This window comes from Phyllostomus hastatus, unplaced genomic scaffold (assembly GCF_019186645.2).
Source record: "Phyllostomus hastatus isolate PE091 unplaced genomic scaffold, TTU_PhHast_1.1 phas_scaffold_46, whole genome shotgun sequence".
NCBI classification, from domain to species: domain Eukaryota; kingdom Metazoa; phylum Chordata; class Mammalia; order Chiroptera; family Phyllostomidae; genus Phyllostomus; species Phyllostomus hastatus.
Window position 1 is genome coordinate 34,474,866 of NW_025334032.1, and position 21,464 is coordinate 34,496,329.

Below are 21,464 nucleotides of genomic sequence, written 5' to 3' on the forward strand. Positions count from 1 at the left end.
CATAACTGGACCATTTACTGGCAGGGAACTTCGTGTGCTTCATTTTCTGGGATGTGGTTAGTTAACACTTTGCTCCCCAGAGCTCCCTCTGTTCCCTCAGTCCGGGGCTCTCCATGGGAATCTTTGATCCCAGAAAGAAATGTAAACCTCATGCTCGTCTTTTTAGATGGTGCGTACCAATCAAAATCTTCAGTGGCCATAACGAAAATGAACCGTTAGGGAAAAGAAGTGTGTGTGTGTGTGTGTGTGTGTGTGTGTGTGTGTGTGTTTAATTGACAGCTTTTATATTATGGCTCCTACAAGGCTACTGACCGTATTATATCTTATTCTGGAGAGTCAGTCAGACTTGATTTTGTGCCCTGACTTTGATACACGCTAGCTAGGATTTGACCTCTCTAAGCTGTGGTTTTCTGCTTTGTAAACCGGAGACAGTCCCAGTACCTGCCCCACGGGGTCGTTGGGCGCAGGGTCAGCTCTCAGCAGTGGCAGCGGGAATGCTGTAAAGGCCATCATGGGGGTAGGATATTTGCATACATATTATGAACATGTCTCATTCTGGGAACTTACTGCAACTCCTCTTCACTGTTAAATTGATGGTTGAATTCTCTGTAAACAATGTCAGTGAAAGACTCTCTTCTTTTACATTCCTGCTGCCATTTTCTCTGTCCAGGGAAGCAGAAGTCTCCTGTCCCTGAGTCCTGGTCTTCCAGCTCTGCCCCTCCAGGTCAGCTTCCACTGAGGGTGGGACTGATCGGCCTCTTCTTTGGCCTCTGACCCTGCTGTACATGCACTGGGCTGTGGTCTCTTTTCTGCATCCTGGCAGCGGGTCTCTCATTAGCTTGGGGTGCCTGGATCTGCTCGGCCAGAGAGGGAAGCCCCAGGCAGAGGCTGGAAGAAAGCCAGAGTCTGTACTTGTCCGTGGACACAGTCCATGCCCAGAACGGCACGTTACAAGCATGCAACCAGTTGCAAAAGGAAGAAATCAAACCCAAATGTGAAGGCAAAGTTTCTTAATGCTTTTGTTTCCCAGATGAAAGTGTTTCCTGTCAAGCAACTTCCTGGGGGAGAGAACACCCAGTGGGCATGCTCTGGAAATTGCATTTGAAAAGTCCTTTGAGGTTACAGAACATCACTGAGACTGTACACTAATGGCTATAGGGGCTGCACAAGCTGGGCAAGAGGAGGGGAATGACACAGGGGATACTTGGGGCCTTGGAGACTGAAACCCTCCCTAGTCATAGGGAAGCAGAGCCGAGCGTGTGTCCTTGGCCCTGAATATACGATGCAACCCCATAAATGGCCAAGAGGAGGGAGTGGGCAGGATTCTCACTGCTTCATCACAGTGTCTCAGATGGTATAGTAAAAGGGACTGTTTGTCCCGAACACCTGCTTTTGTTTTCACCCGGACATATCCATAACCGTCCAAAATAAAGATTAGCTTTGCAGCCTCCCTCAAAGGCTGGGTCCAATATGCTGATTAACTCATAAACGGAGTTTTAAATTTCTATAATTATATATTTTTTCATTTCTCTAAGTTATATTGAGTTGTTTTAAAAAAAGAAAAAACTCACTGGATATGTTAGTAGTCTCTTGTTTTCATTCATTTTTAAAATTTAATCTTTCCTCTTAAAGTGTTTCCTACGTAATTATTCCATATGCTTGTCTGGTATTTCTAGTATCTGAAGTCTTAGGGAGATTAAATCTGTCGGCTGTTCCCATGGACTCTTAAACGTGGTGGTTTATTTTGTCTGTATTGGAATTTTTTACTGGGATCTTATTTTAAATTGAAGTTAGTGGGTGAGAACCCTGCAGGTGTGAATAGGGTGGGCTTTCCTCTGCGGAAGATTTGCATTTGTATGTGTAAGTGAGCTGAGAGACTCCAGGGTCCCTTAGGTGCATGCAACAGCTACCCTCCTGGACCGAGTGTGGCCCCTGTGTCTTGCCCTAGGATGGTCCTGGTTCCCGCTCTCTCATCCTGACGAGGGTCTGGGGCTTTGTGCTTACACAGGCATTTATTCCCTTCACATTAATGTGGCACCCACCGTTCTGCTTTCATCTCACTCCTCATTTCTCCTGCCTGTGTCTTGTCTGTCTGGCTGCCTTTCTCTCTCCGTGTGTCTGTCTGTGCATTTGTCCCTGCATCTTTGCCTTGGGAAGTTTTCACTATTTTCTGGTGAGCTCTGCCGTGTTATGTTGTAATTTATCCAGGGTTCTGTTGTATTTTTACAAGAGAGTTCTTCAGAATATGCAGCCCACACTACTTCTGGAGACAGAAATCCTCGTGGACTGGCTGAGAATTAGTGGTAGGGGTGGATTTTATAGTTTTCTAGAAGCAGTTATGAGAGGGGGCAGATGTCCTTGGACCCAGAAGATGTAACAGTTGCATCTACTTGCAAGACGAAGCCTCTGGTTTCTCAGGTCTCCTGACATGTGAAAGGCGGCATTGTCCAGTCTCCAAGAGACTCTGAGGTCAGCGTGCTGCTGTTTGAGCATTAGGGGAGCTTCTATGTTAAGAAAGAGAACTTTGTTTTTCAAATGCAAAATCAAGGGGTTTTTTTCCCTCTCCTTTAAATGCCTCCACCTCTAAAACTTGGATGAAAAGGAAAAGGATGTGTTTGTACAAAATCTCTTGGAAGAGAAGGGTGGGATGGGGGCAAGGATGGAGGGGCGCCCGCCCCTTGGGTCTCCCTGGGCTCCCCCGACGTGCCTCCCAAGAGCGAGCTGGACGGAGAACCGCTGTGCAGAGGTTGTGCGTGGGCCACCCAGTCAGTAAGCAATCATTTCCTCTCCGCGAGCTCTGCAAGGCGCCGCGTGTGGGCACGAGGAGTCGGAGACAGCATGCAGATGACAAGCCACACACAGTCCCCGACAGAGCACCAGTGGCATGGGCGACCTGGGTCCTCAGCTGTCTCCCCAGCTGCCCGCGTGCCTGGCGAAAGTCCCCGGCCGGGCCTCTGTCGTGTCCCGTACAGTTAGAGTACAGGGCTGGCTGTCCATTTTATTCTCAACTTTTGTTTTTAAATGTTTTCATTTTTTATTTTATTTTTTTAAAGATGTTATGTATTTATCTTAGAGGGGAAGGAAGAGAGAAAAAGAAGGAGAGAAACATCAATGTGTGGTTGCCTCTCACGCACGCCCCCACTGGGAACCCGACCTAGCCTGCAACCCAGTCATGTGCCCTGACTGTGAATCGAACCGGTGACCCTCTGGTTTGCAGGCCAGTGCTCAATCTACTGCCCCACACCAGCCAGGGCTATTCTCAGTCTTAATTTCTGTGCATCTGCAAATCTTTTAAAGGAAAAAGTGACTTTTATGCATGGATTATTTTTGGTGTTCCAAGACATGAATGTCAAACACGTCTCTGATTTCTATTAGAATAAGAAATTATCAGCCACTGCCATCCATTGAGTGCCCGCTCTGCAGTGGGCACTTCACATGGGCTTTCTCCTTCGACCTTCCTAGCAGCCTGATGAGACCGACTTCATTGTGCCAGTGAGAAAACGGGGGCCGAGAGGGGAACTCTGCCCGCCTCTGAAGCCCCAGCTCCTTCCACACTGGGTTGCTTTTAGGAGTCGGTTTTTAGAACCAAATGAATGTGGATGGTAATATTATCACACCTGATTCTCACTAGAATCTTTAAAGGCACTTAATTTTGCACGAGAGCCATTTTAATTTTTTTTTTGATGGCCGGAAGGATAAGAAGAATTTTTTGTTGTTGTCATTGCTGTTGTAAAGGGCCAAAGGAAAAGCAATTTTCACTCCTTCCTTCTTTCATCTCCAGTCTGAGGAATGAGTAAAATAATTGGCTGAAGTGTTTATGCATTTCTAAGGCTGACTTTCATTTCCAACTCTGATTTTTTTTTCTAGTTTGTTGGTAGCAGGGAAAAACCACAGAGCCACCCTGTGCACCAGGAACGAGTTTTTAGCGTGTGTGATTTGCTCTCCTGTGCTTCCTTGCCGGGTGTCCTGGTGCCCTGATAGCACTTTAACATTTAGAAATGGAGAAATTACCAAAAGTGATCGATGGGGGCAAGAGTCAAGGATGACTCAGCGCTCAACTCCATCCCTGCATCCAGATAGTTATAATTTAACATGGAACCATTGTCCTGTGTTTTTGCTACAGTTGTTTTATTAAATTGCTTTTTAAGTTAAGCCACTATCCCTCCCTGGAGCTCTGACATGTGCTGGGCTCTTGGTCTGCCCCATTAGAAAGGATATTTTGGTTGTATTTCTCTACTTGAGAGAAAAGGAAGTGTTTAGAAATCTTCAAAAAAAATCAAACAAACAAGCTCTAGAATGTGAAAAGAGGAAGTGGCCCACAATCATAGTTGCAATTACTAGTAGTTGCGTATTCTCCTGATTGCTCAATGAATTATTTTCACACCCTCAGAAAGATGTTCCAAAGAGCAAGGACGTCACACAGATAGGGGTTCGGACATGAGGCCCGTGGGAGTCGCAGGCCCTGCGGGAGGCACAGTGATAACCGGGAAGGGTGTGTTTGCAGGGGTGTTAATTCTACAGTGAGCAGCTGTCCTTCCAGCCGTCGAGGTGGGGTTCTGCGGGTGTCATCAGCGACTGGGCGCGTGTGCACTCGCGCTGGGGGCTCCACAAAGCGGCTCGGGGCTTCTGGAGCCGTAGATGATGAAATGCTGCTTTCCTGCCTGCAAACAAGGATGTTCCCGCAAGCGGGGTTGCATGACTGTGAAAGAGTGTTAAACAAACTTGGTCTCTGCTGACATAAGATACATGGAGTGGGGAGGCTGGGTAGTGAGAGTCTGGAGGGTTCAAAGAGTTTGCACAAGCTGTACTTTTTGGTAATAGTCATAGAATATTTGTCTCTGGGTGACGAGGAAATCAGTTGCTTTTATACCTTCGAATATTCCGCAGTGACCAGCTGGCAGACTCAGTCTGTGTGCCCTCGAGTGTTACAAACAGGCTTGTAAATACTGACAAAGTAGGGATGAAGCTCCAGGGGTTGTATGCAGCCCTCCCAGGTAAGGCCATTGGGAGAGAAGTAAAGACAAACACAGTGAAAATCCTCTTCGAATGCTCAGTGTGAGGCACAAGTTGGGCGGATTCCACAAAGGCTCCCAGAGGCTGCCATGGGAATTCACTGGACCTGCTCAGACTTAAAAGATGGGGGAATCAAGTGCATGGTACGGACCTGTGAAAAGTAGCAAAGGAATGTTTGAGTGGAATCTCTGTGAAACTTAGTTTGGGAGAAAGGAGAGGGGAAACGCAGTGTGGTAGCAATAGGTGACCGAGGGGAGGCAGAGCTACCAAGCCCCTATTTTACCTTTGTCTTCACTAGAAGGGTGGCTGTCTCACTAGAGGACAGAACATGTCACTGAGAGGGGACCTGGAGCCCAAACTGGCCAGAGGGAGCCTCGCTGCTCTAAACTAGTTCCCAGGGCCGGGCCCGGGTGAATTACAACTCACAACACTAAAGTAAGTTGTAGTCATGAGTCTGGAGTCACCGCCTGTAGTCTTGGAGGCGCCCAGGGTTACAAGAAAGGGAGCAGGAGACAGGAAAGAGGCAGATTTCCTTATTTTCGAATGGAGGCCAACGTAGATCTTAGAAACCACTGACCAGGAAGCTGGACACTCTTCACCAGCACAACTCGAGCCATTTGTGGAATGTAGTTGGAAAAGAAATGACCGATGTGTTTTGCATGAGTTCAGCAAGAACAAGTTATGCCTAGCAAACTCCACACTCTCTTTTTACATAGTTATTTGATTGGTGGATTTGGGAAGTTTAAACGTAATATATTAGGATTTGGGCAAAGCTTCTAACACCACGTATTATGATAACCTTGGGATAAGTAGGAGAGAAATGTGGGGTTTTTGTTAGCTGCATGATAGGCCAGAGTGTTGATTAATGGCTAGATACCAGCTTAGAGAGAGTCTTAGTGGCCTGCCACTATCTCTGTCCTTGGCCCTATGAAGTTTAAGTACACTCATCATTTACTTGGATTAGGATAGAAGACATGGTTAGTAAGTCAGCAGTGACATAAAGATAGGTAGGAAGCTAAATACATGGGTGGATGGATGGATGGATGGATGGGTGGACTCGTATTAACACATAATCCCAAATAACATGAAACTTAAAATTCCGGACTTAGGTTTCAAAATAATCAGTGAAACAAAATGGAATCAAGAAGACCAGTGTATATAAATATCTCTGAGAAAAAAAGACACCTGAGGGTTTTAATGGACTACAAGCCAAGTATGAATCATTCATTCACTGAACAAATGTTTACCTCACTTCTGTCTAGATTTTAATTGCTCTAAGTACTTTCAGAATGCAAGAAATGAATAAAATATAGACTTGCTTTCAAGAAGCCGTTAGTGTAAAGGAGTGCATTAGTTTCCTAGAGTTGCCATAAAAAAATAAATAAAAGTACCACAGACTGAGTGGCTTCTGATAAAAATAATTACTGTTCCAGTTCCAGAGACTCGAAGTCTAACATCAAGGCATCAGCAGGGCCCAGTCCCCTGTGGAACCAGCGGGGAGGATCCCTCCGGGGCTCTCCTAGCTTCTGGTGGTGGCCGTCGAGCCTTGGGGATCCTTGGCCGGCAGCTGCATCGCTCCACTGGCCACCTCGGACATCACATGGCATTTTCCTCTTCTTATAAGGACACTATTCATGCTATATCAGAGCTCACCCTAATGACCTCGTCTTAATTTGACAACAGCAATCAAAAAGCCATTTCCAAATAGGTGCCTGGGTTTAGGACTTCAATTTAACTTTCACAGGAGCACAATGCATCCGAAACACATCCATCCAAGTAGTCTGACTCTAATCCCAGCGAAGAAGTGCCGTAAAAATGCTGCGAGTCGTGGGAACTAGTGATAGGGAGACCTTACTCAGCTCAGGGGAGGGGGCGTCCAGGATGACTCGGAGCCATCTAGTGCAAGGGGAGGAGTAGCTTTCTAGGAAGAAGAAACAACTGCGCTGAAAGCCTGGAGGCACTTGGAGGCTTAGAGTTCTGAGAAAGTCAGGAGGAAGCCCAGAATAGCTGGAGGGTGTGAGTGGGAGGCAGAAGATGGGGGAAGGAGGTAGCAAGGAGCACGCCTGTCTTAAGGTGTTTTGTGGTGTCTATTCAAAATAAGACAAAAAGAACTAATAGGCGTATATTGACTGGAGGAAGATAATAAGCAAAGTAGGCTGTGAACTGGTTTCAAGCAGCGAGGTTCCCTCTAGCCAGTGTGGGCTTGACCACGTCTGCAGTGCTTTGCTTTGTTGGGAGTGTCATGGAAAGTTAAGGCTTTCACACGTGGTTCTTGTTCTTTGAGTTAAAGTATTTCCCTGAGAGGAAAGAAGTCTTAGGATGATAGCCATTTGGGATATTTTGAATGAAAAGGCTTCCATATTTGTTCTTCAGGCAGAATGAGGCCAATGGGTAGGAGAGGTCGGAGGGCTTCATGCAAGAAGAGGTCTTGTGTTAGTAGCAAGGGGAGCTTCGCAGAGCAGAGGATGCCTTGAGACTCAGGCCTGCCCTGGCCCATGGGGGATGGATGGCCACCTCTCAGCGATGAAAGCAGTTCTGCAGTGGAGGTGAGGTGGTCAACCATTTCCTCTAAGGCCCCCTATGAGAAGCATCCACTAGGGTTTCAGTTATGAGATGTTAAGATTTCTAAAATGCACTAACACATATTCCATAATTAAAAAATTAAGGGCATTAAGGAGGCTTTAAAAGGAAATGTCACTGGGGGATTATTAAATAACTGAACTCCCTGGAAACCTTTTGTAACAAGGTGCTATAGGGTCAGTGATATCTCAAGTAGCAATACCATCGCGGAACTATCTCCGCTGATGCCTTCTTCCGAGGCCGTGGAGTCACGGAGAGCATCACTAATGTCACGTCTCCGGCACAACTGTCTCTTCTTCCCCTGCTGTTCCTCCTCTCCGCCGCCCTCGCTGGCCTCGTGCGGCCCAGCTTGTTTCTAGGGATCGGTTGCCAGTCATTTATGTTAAGCCCCATAAATCCTACTCAGAAGTGGTGGTATGTAAATGTGCACATTCTGTTTGACACCAGACGAGCAGGTTTACCTTCACTGGGGGCTGGAGGGAGCGGAAGGACACATCGTACACGCAAAAGTGTTAATCCTGCCCCGGTGTCTCGAGACCCAGGATGCCTACCAGCTGCCAAAAGGATACTTAAAAGGGATTTTGACATTTCCTCGCATCTCCCGAAGGAGGGCCAGTGCGTATCCCACACCAGCACGTCCCCAAACCCCCTTTCCTCTCCGCCCTGCTTCTCTCAGCCAGATGGACGCCTTCTGGGCTGCTGGCTTTTCTTCTGTCCCTGGCCCTTTATTACACACACCAGCCTGGCTTCTTGGCTTTGATTTTTGTAAGTGGGAGGTGCACATTTTTTTTTCCTCTCTGAGTCAAAGGAAAGCTCAAGAGCTGACAGAAAAGGCAAGAAAGAACCTTTCTGCTGTCCCTGCAGCCAGCCACTCAGAAGGCCCGGGGACCGACAGCCTCTGCAGAGCAGAAACACCAGGTCGGCCGGTCTGGCTCCTTCCGTGCGGACAAGAAGGCACGTGTTCCAGGGTAGGAGGTGGACACTTGGACTGTGGGGTTCGTGTGGAGAAGAGCAAAGCGGAAGGCGAGGAGGGTCGGCCGAGGCCACATAACGGGGGAGTGGCTTTGAGACCAGGCTGAAGTGTGGTCAAGTCATTGAGGTGCAGGGGGGGCGGGTTAGCTACAAGTGCCAGTGAACAGATCCAGAGCATTACAATTCCACTCACGCTGCATGTTTCCTAACAATTCATAGTTGTTATTTAGGAGGATGCTGATATTTGTAAACGCTTACACGCATGTTTTAAAATGAAGGACACTAAACCCTGACCAAAGAATTCATTTACCAATCAATGCACAGCACGGTTTCCAATAATTGCGTCCCGGTCCCCAGGCGTCCTTGGGGGTCAGCGGTGGGACATGGCAGGGCTGGGCTCCTGGACAGAGAATCAGAGCCCAAGAGCTGGTGTGTCTCTCTCCACTTCTGAGCCCTCTAAGGTCAGAGGAAACAGCTTTGCAAAGAAATAACAGGATTGCGAAGATGGAGGGAGTTTGTCTTTATTCTTGTTATATTCTTGTCTTCATACTACAGGTCTACCATAAGCATCTCGTACTCCAGACTATGGTAGAGCTTTTGGAGGCAAGAAGGGCAAGTTACTGTTTTATTTCTGGGGAACAGAAAGCTCAAAAATAAGTGTTTTAAAAAGAAGTTTGAGAAACTGCTAGTAGATATATATGCATATATGTTTTAAATTTCTGCTTAAATGGCAGGCCTTACAGTCCTCGATCTTTTTATTTTTATAAGTTGTATTCCTTGTAGAGACAACTCTTCTCATATTATTTATCTAGAAAACGCTTACTGATCAGTGATTACCAAGTAGGGCTTTTAGAAGTGTAAGGGATACTTTGAATTTTAAATTGTATAGTAACTTAAGCTGTTGCTAATCAAAATTAAAAACCAAAATAGATGTTTTCAAGAACTTCTGATCAAGATTTTGCAGATACATATGATTATTTTTAATAATTTTTTTTGCTTTTTCTAAGGGAAATAACCTCAGTTGCTATTAAATATTAATGCAAAATTTAGGTCTTTTTCCAAGAAAGGATTTTTTTTTCAAATGAAGTAAAAAAGAGAAAAAGGTGAGCTTTTAAGTAATTGATTTTAAGAAGTGGCTGATTATGTAAATTGTCAAAATTTCAGTGAGTCTTAGAGAATAGTGATATTGTCAGGTTTTTAGAGAAATTCAGTTGGTTCTTATTTATATTCTTTGTGCTAAGGACTAGCTAAACAGCATCCGGCCTTTTCTGAAAACGAATTCCGGAATGAAAGCATGGATAAAAGTCAGATCAATCTTGGCTCCCCCGAGGAAGACTTCTCTGCCAGCCCCAACCCCAGCCCCCATTCTGAACAGGGTGTCCCCCTCCCCCACGCATCCCAGAAGTACCCTGGGCTTCCTTTACGCATGAGCATGTCACGTGGGGACAGCCCAGTTGTAACTGTTTGGCCCACATGCCCCTCCTCCAGCACCCCCTCCTCCCCACTCCCCGGACTTTTGTTTAGAAATTGCATTTAGACCATTTTACTTTTCCTTCTTAAAAATTCTATGGCTTGAGCTTTTGGAGAACTTGACAATTCACTGAGTAATTGATAATAATCCATGGGCACTAACTGCAGTTTTTCCACCTTGAAAGCCCTCATCAGAATTTTTCTCAGTTTCTGTAATACTATCCCACAGATAGAGCAGAAATATGGCAAGAATGTCAGACCTCGCCTTTAAGGATCTCATCGTTTCAGGTTACATTAATATTTTAAAATCCTTAGTTTGCATATTCTAAACGTAAAATGCAGCGGCTCTGAATGGTGGTGATGAAGAGCTGGCACTGTGCCCATTGCTTTCTCGGGGCACACAGGAGGAACGTTTTATTCGGACTTCCTGAAGCCAGCAGGGACTTCCAGACCTCTCTCAGTCAGCAGCCATATCTCGACAATCTGCCCAGCTGCTCAGAGTTCTGGTGATACACTGGTTTCTGTATTTTAAGAAGTAACAAGTCAGAACATGCTTTTTAGAATTGACAATACGGTTGCAAAAATGACCATTTTTTTAAGAAACGTCTTGCCAGCAGGACCTAAATCATAAGTACACTCAGTATATTATCCATCTAAATTTCTGGAACTTGGGCTAAAAATGCATGTGAATTCTTGTTGAATTCCTTTCCTGCCACAGTTTGATGGAAGGAGTTTTGCCTAGCATTGAAACAAACGTGGTCTAATTTGAACAATTCCTGAAATCAAGGACCGCTGCTGGGGGAGGGCATTGGGCGGTGGGTTGAGGGGGTGCTTTGACCCTGTTTGGGAAGAGCTTGGGTGGAGGAAACGGTGCTCTAGAGTATTTCTCAGTTCTCTTCTCTCAGACAAGAGCAGGGAATTGTACTTGAAGTTGCCCCCTACTTCATGGATAGACTTCTAGCATTTTTTTAAGATTTTATTTATTTATCTCCAGAGAGGGAAGGGAGGGAGAAAGAGACAGAGAGAGAAACATCAATGTGTGGTTGCTGGGGGCCGTGGCCTGCAACCCAGGCATGTACCCTGACTGGGAATCTAACCTGCAACACTTTGATTTGCAGCCCGCACTCAATCCACTGAGCTACACTTACGCCAGCCAGGGCTTGACTTCTAGCATTTTTAATCTGAAATTCAGCAACGAGTCCAGAAAGAAGTTTAAAAAATCCTTGTGAGCAATGGCTATTAGTCAGCAGGGGTGCAGGATCCTCCCAGTCACCTGGATTTCACTGGTATCCTGGACTTGGCTCCAAGTGGTATGATGGTGCATTAAAATTGGAATGCACGTCATAGAGAATGTTGTTTGCTAGTTTTTTGTTTTGTTTTGTTTTGGTTTATTTTTTTTTTTGAAACAGTTGTGTTCATTGTTTTAGGCAGTGTCTTGAGAAGTAATACTGAGCCAATCACCTTCTTATAGAGATGAGCAGATTGGACTCCTGTGACCTTAGCAGACAGCTGCCACAAGCTCGGTAGCACTTGGCGAGGTGACTGAATAAGTGGCAGGATTTGATCGACAACAGGCAAAAATTTAGAGATTTAAACTTTAGTGATCTAGAAAGCCCGCTTGTCTAGAATAGCCTGTTGCATGAAATTGGCATGTGAAGTGTCACTGCATTTTCTGACAATTCAAAGAGCTTGACATGGAAATTTGAATTATATATTCTAGAAGCCACACTGACCCCTACTTACCTCTAGCTTTCCCCAGCCCCTGGCACACGGGAAACACTCAGCAAACGCTGGCCATTTTAATAGCATAGCACTTACGTGGAGACAGGTGTGAAGTCTTTGGAAAGGGCATCTCCTGGCGTTTGTAATGGCACGTATGGGGTGATAGGTGCCAGCAGAGGACGCTTCCTTCAGTAGCTGGTTGGGGAGAGGGAACAGGGTGTACCCTCTGGCATCTGGGACGATTTATTAGCCGAAGATTGCTAAGGCCTCATGGGAGCGGGCGGCACGCCACCAAGTCCTTGACCGTGAAAACGGGGTGCTGACTGAGCAGGTACTCCGGTTACAGAGGTGCTAAGGGCTCTGCTTTTCCCTCCTCACTCGTCAACTTCCCCTCTTCTCCAACGCTGAAGGCGAAAGCAGGAGTCCATTCTTTTCACTGCTCTGCATCTGTGCGAATGAGACAGTGAGGCAGGCCCCGTGCCTTCTTGTCGCCTTTCCTGGCCCTAAAGGGGCTCACATGTTTTGAAGCCCCAGCTGCCTTGACAAACCTTCCAGAATTCTCTGTCAGCTGTTCGTCTGCTGCCTGTCCTTAGGAAAGATGCTTGTCTCCGTCTGGATTCCATATCAGAAATTTCGAAATAGTTGTAATTCCTGGTAGTGCCAGTGTAACTTCCCAGAGAGAAAATATGTTATCCCCATGGTGCTGTGAGTTTGCAGAGACCTCCACGGTGTCTTCCGTTTTCTCCTTTTTATGTAGTTGTGTTCCCCTATCTGGAGGAAATTTTGGGGGAAGATACTCTACAGACAGTTTGATTTGGAGAAAAGATAGGCTTTGGACCAAATGTAAATGAAATGTGTATGAAAAAAGCATTTTTGTTTTCAGAAAAATTAAGTTTTTAGGTTTGAAGGCAAAGGTTTGCTGTTATTGTTTGTCTTTGGTTTTTACTAACTAAAGTGGACAGTTACCCTTTCAGATTATCGTTTATATCCTGATTTATACTTTTGATGTATTTTTTTGAGAAATTAATCTCCTAAATGTAAATTAAAAAAAACAAAAGGTCACTGATTCCATTGTATTATACCCATATTTTCTCCCTTCTACAAAATTGTTTAGCCATGAATGTAATTTGAAAATATGTTTTTGAGCTTTAAAGTTGTAGAAATGTCACTGATGTTGAGTTTGCAGATTGCCAAACCCAAAGGTCAGATTTAGAGAACACACACACACACACAGTAGGACAAAGATCCAGCTTCTGCGTGGTTTAATTCCTCTTCCCCTGTCGGCCTACAGACAAAGTGCAGATGTCTCACTATGATACTGGCAGCCGAGGCCGGGAAGGACACTGGGGTTCCAACTAGGGTGAGCTAACTTGTTGAGGATGGGCTGCAGCGCCTGCCCCACCAGCTGCCACCGCTCCTTTCCCTGTAAGATTTATGGACGGGGCCTGTGACACTGAGACAGAGAATTAAGTTTGAAAGGTCAGCCTTGACTTGGGGGAGGAGGGGAAAGATTCATTTCTATGCACCTAACTGCCACAGCAGACTTTCGAGCCAAAGTAAAACTGCAGGACTGACGTTCTGATGGTGATTTGCCGGTTGGAGGAGATTCCTGTGGTTAGTTGAAAGAAGTCTGCTCCGTGATGTTGTCGCAACATCAGGGCTAGGGATTCACTTGAACTCGAATTCTGCGCCGTCACCTTTGCGACCCGGACTGAAGAAGACTGAGAAGGCCAGGTTGCTGAGGAAGGAGTTTAGCTCTTTGGCGAGAATTAATAGGGGCTCCCGTCAAGGAGTTGGGTTTCCTGCAACTGTTTGCGTAGGAGGAATACGTACCTGAAGTGTCAGGCTTCTTGGGATCATGTGGAGATTTTCTCCTGCGGGGTCTATTACAGAGCCCTGCCAGCCTTCCCTTGGCAATCACATTTTCAGATCTGTGCTGAAGCTGTGCAGATTTTTCTCCTCAAGAGAGAGGCCGCTGTCTTAGCATTTAGTAAAATAATTGTTTATTGAAGAAAGGTTCATATCTGTTTCTGGTATCACTAGAGTCACTTGTGACCTCAGAGGAATGTTGGTTAGAGTTTTATTTTCTACGGCTAAGGCCGCTGGTATGAGTGTTATGCAGACCTCTGCATGTATGCACGTTTCATGCTGAATTCCAACCCTTGGTCACAGTGGCAGTAGCTGACAGTGCTCCTGGAACAGCAGAGCCTGTGCTGTCCACACCAACAGGGTCATCTGAAAGGGCCTTGCATGTTCTCCGGGCACAGTTGCCTGTCGGTGAGGAGGGGCACCAGAGCCCAGCGAGGACAGTGGCTGCAGACCTGGGCCAAAGGATGAGTGTGAGGACAGTTGTCTTCAGCAGGGAAGGGACCTTGCAGCCGTGAGAATAAGGGTGTCAGCACCGTTTCACATAGGGAGTGTATCTTTTAAAAATGTTTTAAAGGAAGAGTTATACAGCTTTTAAAATATGTAAATGTCAAATTATATCATTCATTTGGGACACACATATCCTTTTCTTTCATTCTTCTCTTGCCATTTTACTTTTATGTATCAGTCTCTCTACACACACACACACAGAGTATTTTACAAAAACGCAGGATTTTTTTTCTTTATTGACTGAACAGTGCGTGATACACCTGCAAGGACTCAGTAAATGTTGGTTTAACGATGATTCATCACACTGACCCAATTTGTTTTACATCGCTTTTCTCCCGTCCCTTTATATTTCTTCAAAATTGATTTTGGGCCCTGGCTTTTCCACCCTGGCTTTTGCAATCAGTGTGTTATCAGCTTTGCACGGTTGAGAATGTTTGTGGAAAACACTGCGTAGCCCGTCAGTTCTAGGAAAAGCCCCTGACGTAGGCTTTTCTGTTACTCCCAAGCCGCTGGGTGCTTGACGAATGGCGATTTTATCTTATTTTCCGGGGGCGGCATGGAAACACTGAGCCTAACATACTTTCCAGAAGCAATCGGACCTTACCTGATTAAAGCTGTACATTTCTATCAAGGACAGTTCACCTCCCTACACAAACCAGAGTGAAGAAAGTTCACTTTTGTATTGTAAGGTGAGGTGATGGTCACTTACCATTTTGGTTAACTGTTAACGACATTGAACTATTTGTTAAAAATAGTGAGAGGTTTGTTTATTAGTTGGCTTGCTTATGCTCTGTCCTTTTCATGCTGTTTCTTTTTTTGTGCGTTTTTAGAAAAGAAATTTCACAAAGAACATCATGATCATAGTACTAGGAAAAGGACTAAAAAAAAAACCTCATCCACAATCCTCTCACACTCCAAAACTTCTTCTTAGTTGTCCTTGCTTTGTCCCAGAAACCTTTTCTGAAATATCCAATTGTTAGAGAATTTGTGTCTTTTTCATAAAAATTGAGGATAAGTTCTTCATCAACAGTGTTTTATTTAATGACAAACGTGTGCCTCATTTGGTGTATCAGTTGTTTACTGAAGTTGTGTTTGACAAGGTCCCATTTTCGCATGATCTTAAATTGTTACTAAATTCAATGAGTCTGCATTTCTGAGCATTTTTTTAGTTGGCAGTGGTCTCTGAATCCCGGTCTTTGCATTTCTCTTATAAAAACATTTAACTGTTGGGGAAGATGAGCATCCGGTAAATCCCTTCAATCCCGCCCCACCCCACACACCTCAGTTGACTTCTCTGTAACTCCAGGTTTTCACTTTCTGATTCTTTTTTAACTAGAACAATTTCCTACCTTATCCTCTAGATGTGTTATATGAGAAATAGCTAACTAAGGGCTAGTTAGGGGTAGAAATTAATACACATTTGAATTATAGAAGTATTGATATATTTTGATTTTCGAAGCCAGAATATTGGCAACATGGGAAATGTGATTCATCTGTATTTCCAAAATTTTCACCAAGTATTTGTGAAGTGCCACGCTCGGTGTTCTGTCATTTGGTGTGGAAGATACTGATGTGCAAAACGTTATTGTTACTGTAAGGAACTTTCCACACTTGCTGTCTACTTTCATCATTCCATTTAAAAAGAACACATAAACCCTGGCTGGTGTGGCTCAGTGGACTGAGTGCCAGCCTGCAAACCAAAGGGTCGCCAGTTGGACGACTCCCAGTCAGGGCACATGTCTGGGTTGTGGGCCAGGCTCCTGGTAGTGGGCGTGTGAGAGGCAACCACACACTGATGTTTCTCACCCTCTCTTTCTTGCTCCCTTCCCCTCTCTCTAAAAATAAATCAATAAAACCTTTAAAAATCAAAATGCAAATTGTTTTAAAAACAATACATAATACTTGGCATGGACTTTGGGTTTATTTATTTGGAAATTTCAAGTAACTATAAATAAGCATGTGTGTTTTACTACAAATTCATACTTAAAGCATAGTAGAACAGCAGTTTGAGTTAGAAACATCCAAGCATGTTTGGGGGGCAGTTTTTTATTCTTAAAGGTTCAAATGGCTCCACATAAAAAAAATTGAACAGAATGAAAAGAAAAAAGAAAAGCTCACACATGTTCGTTTGCTAAAGCTGTGGAATACATAATGGTGGGGTATTTACCTGTTTTTGGAATAGCTGGACTGCAAGTCCCGTAAAGCTGGAGACCATATCTATGCACCACGCCATTGTAGACTTACTCTGAGCACAATCCCTGGCATGTAAAGGTGCCTGAAAAATACAAGTTGAATGGATGAAGGGGAAAAAAAAGAGAACCAAAAAGATGAGGTCATTCACCCCCTTGCTTATAGCAAAGACAAATTAGCCGTCTTTTGGAATATAGGTTTATCAACATTTCTTTAAAAATTGTAGCCAAAAAAAATGAACAAAAACAGGAAATCTTTTTAATCATTCAAGGCTCCTGTTCCTTTGTGCCCCGAATCAGGCATCGTTGCAGTCTCTTATTAGAGGGCATGTGTGAGGGAACGCTTAAGAGAGTCACAGCTTTGGCTAAGAAGCCCTCTGACTGCTCTGGGACACACCTCTAGCAACGAGTGAGAAAAAAAAAATCCAGGTACCATCACAGCCCTGAGATGCTGGGCCGCCCATCGGAGGGATGACGATTCTACATCAGCTTCCAATGTGCTCCCTTCTCTCTCCCCCTCAGGTTGACCTTGGCACCATGATTCCCTGCAGAGCAGCGCTGTCTTTCGCCCGATGTCTGATCCGGAGGAAGATCGTCGTTCTGGACAGCCTAGAAGATTCCAAATTAAGCCGTTGCCTGTCCACCGTGGACCTCATCGCCCTGGGGGTTGGAAGCACTCTGGGTGCTGGGGTTTACGTCCTCGCCGGGGAGGTGGCCAAGTCCGACTCGGGCCCCAGCATCGTGGTGTCCTTCCTCATCGCCGCCCTGGCTTCCGTGATGGCAGGCCTTTGCTATGCTGAGTTCGGGGCCCGAGTGCCCAAGACGGGGTCCGCGTATTTATACACCTATGTCACCGTGGGGGAGCTGTGGGCCTTCATCACCGGCTGGAACCTCATTTTATCCTACGTGATCGGTAGGTTTCCCAAAGTTGATCAAGTGTACGGAACGGGGGCAGTAGCACTCCTGAGTGCAAAGCCTTAGGGGCCCCTTAGGCCCCTTGGGTCTGCTTTAGGTAATGATGCTGTGATCTGGAGGGAACCGCGTGGTCCCTGGGCCTCCCCTTTTTCTTACCTCTCAGTGTCTCTCCTCCTCACTGCAACACTGGGTGATTCTGCTTCATCTCTGAGTGTGCCTCTTAATGGATTTAAAACCCTCTTTCTAAAAAAAAATTTATAGTTCTTTAATGCAAATAGAGTGACCTGATGGTGACGGACTTGCGCATCTGATTACTATTATATAATTATAAAATGATGAAGGTATTTTTATATGGGATTGAAATCTTCAATTCTGCCTGAACTAACCCATGTTTATCCTAGAATAGAGTGGCAGTGGATGCCATGTTAATTTTCTCCCGGTGACCTTGTATTCTCCGAATGTTCTGTGTTTTGGGAAGGTACATCGAGTGTTGCGAGAGCCTGGAGCGGCACCTTTGATGAACTTCTCAACAAGCAGATTGGCCAGTTTTTCAGGACGTACTTCAATATAAATTATACCGGCCTTGCAGAGTATCCTGACTTTTTTGCGGTGTGTCTCATATTACTTCTATCAGGTAAGGAGAACAGTTACACCTCTCCCTATGTCGAGCCAGACTAATTGTCTCAGTAAAACAGGTTACCACTGAAACTGGCTAAGCTTGAGTTCCCAAGACTATGCAACGTGTTTATATGCTTCAGTTGTGATTGCAGATCTGTGGGCCAGGCTGGAATCACATTTCATCTTTATCAGACATCAGGCATGCTTCAAAATTAAATCTAAATTGAAGGATTGGTAGACATAGCAGTTGGGGCTAACGGCACCTGGAATGGACTAAAGAACAGGATGAGGCGCATCAGTTTTCTAATACTAACTAGAGATCTTCAGAAATGGCCGTGAAGTTTCAGTAAGGAAGCATGCATGATTTTGGGCATTATATTAGAGCAACTGAGGGTACTGGCAAGCATACTCTTCCTAAAAGAAAGTCTCTGTTTCTATTTATTCCTTTAGCTATATAATGTAGGCATCTGGTTGAAAAGAAAGCATATTCTAACCACCTGTTATTTTTTAATGTAGACACTATATAGACGAACGTACTTAGTACTAGATTTTTTTCATTTTCGTCAGCACTGTAGCAGAGTGACTTAGAAAGGCACAGGCTTAGAGTCAGAGAAACCAGGTGTCTTGTCCTACGTGGCCACCCACTATCTTTGGGACATGGAGTGACTTCAGTTTTCCATGGCTCAGTTTGCTCGTGCATAGATGCCAGTGTCTGTCTGGTGCAGGCTTCCTGCTTGGTAGCTAGTAAACACGTAGATGGCAGGCTATTCCATTTTGTAGGCATAGTTAACCCTTGCTGTCCCATTAGGTTTGTCTTTAACTATTTGAACATTGTCTGTTCTGATTGTCATCCCCACCTGCCCTCCTGCTTAAACCCACTGAGAGTAAAGTCCGTGTTTGTTCCCACTGCCTACTTGATAGGCCCTGGGTCATCTGCTCCGCCTCTGCTGGCCAACCTGGTCTCTAGCTATGTGCTCCCTTGGTTACAAAGATGTGATCGAAACATCTTCCTATAATGAATGTTCACCAGTACAATTTTACAGTTTTTAAAATAGTTTTTCCCTTTAAAAAGTTGACCATTAAATGCTTTATAAAGAGATAGGGTCAGGGACTTGAACAGAATTTATAGATCCAAAATATTTGTCACTGAGCTCTAATATCAAGAAAAATCACCTTCATTGTTTTCAACAGGTGTGAGTGTTTTGGTTTCTAAACAGCTGAGCCAACATTAAATTTGTTAGATCAAATTTTATTTAGGAACGGTTTCAGTGAACCTAAAATATCTGGCTGCGATCTCTAAACAACGAGAAGCATGTGGCCGAGACACAGTTAGAATCCCTGAGCTCGGTGATGAGACGCAGGCCCTGCCTCGTTCCACTCATCTTGTCTTCATCGACCATCAGGTCTCCACTTCAAATCGAGGCTAGGCTTGCACGCTGACATCAGATCATTTGAAGATAAAACCTCCTACTACAAATCTTTATTCATAGTGTAACGCCAAATATCTTGGCAAGTGAAGCAGTGTTTCTTAACGGCCCCAGGGAAGTGTCTGTGCAATATTTGGATGAGATAGTCACGGGTCTCTAATTAATCTGCTGGCCGGAGATGGGGATCTCGGAGCAGACAGTGCACGGGAGGTGTTGGGAGACTTCTCTAGAGCATGACGGTGGCTGGGCTGCTTTCCAGGGCGTGTGGTGGTGTAAAGCGTGTATTTCCCAGCTGCGTCGTGGTTCCTAACCTGACAGAGAGTTACAGAGTCGGAGTTGTACTGACCGCACAGTTGTCCTCAAGCTGTTAGCACAGTTGTTACTGCTGTAGATTCTGGGAGTTGCACGGGTAGAAGAATGAGGTTCGACTTCTCCCACCTGTATTTGGGGAGTTGTGCTGACTCGGTCACAGGTGTGTCGTTGAGAGAGAAGCAAGCGGACATGGGGTGTAACCCTTCCCTTGCAGTCCTTCCCCAAAAGTGAAAAGTACATTTTGTTTGGTCCGTAGTTCATGTCTTACACAGGGTGGCTTAATTATATAAATAGGATAAATATAATCATAAAAGTACTAAAAGAACACAAAATTGAATGGGGGTTAATATTAGGGAAATTCTAAAGGTAGAAACTAAAAAGGAAATTATTTACATTCTATAACATTTTTTATATATAACCAACACTAATATTAAAAGGAAATGATACACTGGGAAAAACATGAATAATACGCGATAGGCAGAGATCTTATGGCACTATTATTAAATTCATACATCTTGTAAATCAATATGAACAAGAATAGCCTAACAGCAAAAAAAGGGGCAATTTAAAGTAGGCCAAAAATAATGGAGAATATTTTGATTACATGAACCGAGAGCCTTGTAGGAAAGCGTATAGGCTCGATACCATACTAACTTAGAGAAAATGACTGTAAAGAATTAGTTAGAAAGTATAAAGTGGCATTTATGAAGAGAGGACTATGTCAGTTCTGTCTGTAGTTTTAAGGAACTGAAGTGACCTGATGGTCTCTAAATAAGAGACCACCGCACAGTGTCTCCACAGAGGGGAAGGGCGTGCGGCCGTTAAAATGAGGCCATCTGTTAGTTGACGTGCAGTGTGTTTGCGTGTGTGCATGCACACGTGTGTAAGTGTGAAATTCCGGACGGGAGGTTACACTTGATTTTATTTCCTTTATGTGTGTCCTGTCTCTTCGAATTACTTGAATGGGAAACTGACCACTTTTACACTCTGCATATAAAGTAAAACTATTAAGATAAGAATCGATTTAACGAAATATCTTCTTGGCAAGACAGTTGAATTATTTTGTGTATGTAGTCAACATGAGGCAGGCATATGACTGAGCTTTCATTTTCAAAGTTTTGAGCCATGAACTTTGAAATGACTTTAGAGCAGCCTGTCATTAAAATTAAGTTACTTTGCCTCTCCCTGCCCATGGGTGATAACAGGAGAGGTTACTAGGTTTACCTGCGTCCTGGATAGAGGGGTGTGAGCACAGTCTGCCTTCTGAAACCGGGGCGGATGGACTCAGGAGATGGTGTTTCTCCGGCAAGTGAGTACGAACTCATGATAGACAGCGATCAATGTGGCTTGAATATACGAATGCTGGTGAAATAATATCCTAACACCTGTAACTGCCTCAAAATGCCGTGCCTTTGCTAACACGTAGGTAAAACTTAAACTGCCTTTCCTTTTCCCGTAGGTCTTCTCTCGTTCGGAGTGAAAGAGTCCGCTTGGGTCAATAAAATCTTCACAGCGGTCAACATCCTGGTCCTTCTCTTTGTCATGGTGGCTGGGTTTGTGAAAGGGAACGTGGCGAACTGGAAGATTAGCGAAGAGTTTCTCAAAAATATATCAGCGAACGCCAGGTAAAGGACTTGATTTGGGCTCCTGCCCCTCTCATTTTTATTTTTTTCCTCATTTGTGTCTTATGTTACATTTTCCTCTGGAACTGAGGTTCAATGGTTCTCAGACTTTTTGCTCCATGGAGACCTTTCTCAAGTCCGTTCTGTTCGAGGACTCTTCTTCCCGGGCTCCCCCGAACATAAACACATAGGCGTGCTCACTGGCAAGCAGGTGTTGGAAGCCAACTGCTGGTTCTCGGCCTCGAGCT

The 21,464-nt window shown here is 44.8% G+C and overlaps 1 protein-coding gene across 2 annotated transcripts in view; it reads left to right on the forward strand.

The window, feature by feature from the left end:
• Window positions 1-21,464, forward strand: part of SLC7A2 (solute carrier family 7 member 2) — a 54,479-nt gene that overhangs the window by 16,103 nt on the left and 16,912 nt on the right. For both annotated transcript variants that reach the window (XM_045821301.1, XM_045821302.1), the window contains exons 2-4: window positions 16,845-17,235; window positions 17,716-17,871; window positions 21,054-21,219. In XM_045821301.1, coding sequence (XP_045677257.1) covers window positions 16,860-17,235; window positions 17,716-17,871; window positions 21,054-21,219 — 698 coding nt within the window. In that variant the 5' untranslated portion in view covers window positions 16,845-16,859. The remainder of the gene's footprint in view (window positions 1-16,844; window positions 17,236-17,715; window positions 17,872-21,053; window positions 21,220-21,464) is intronic.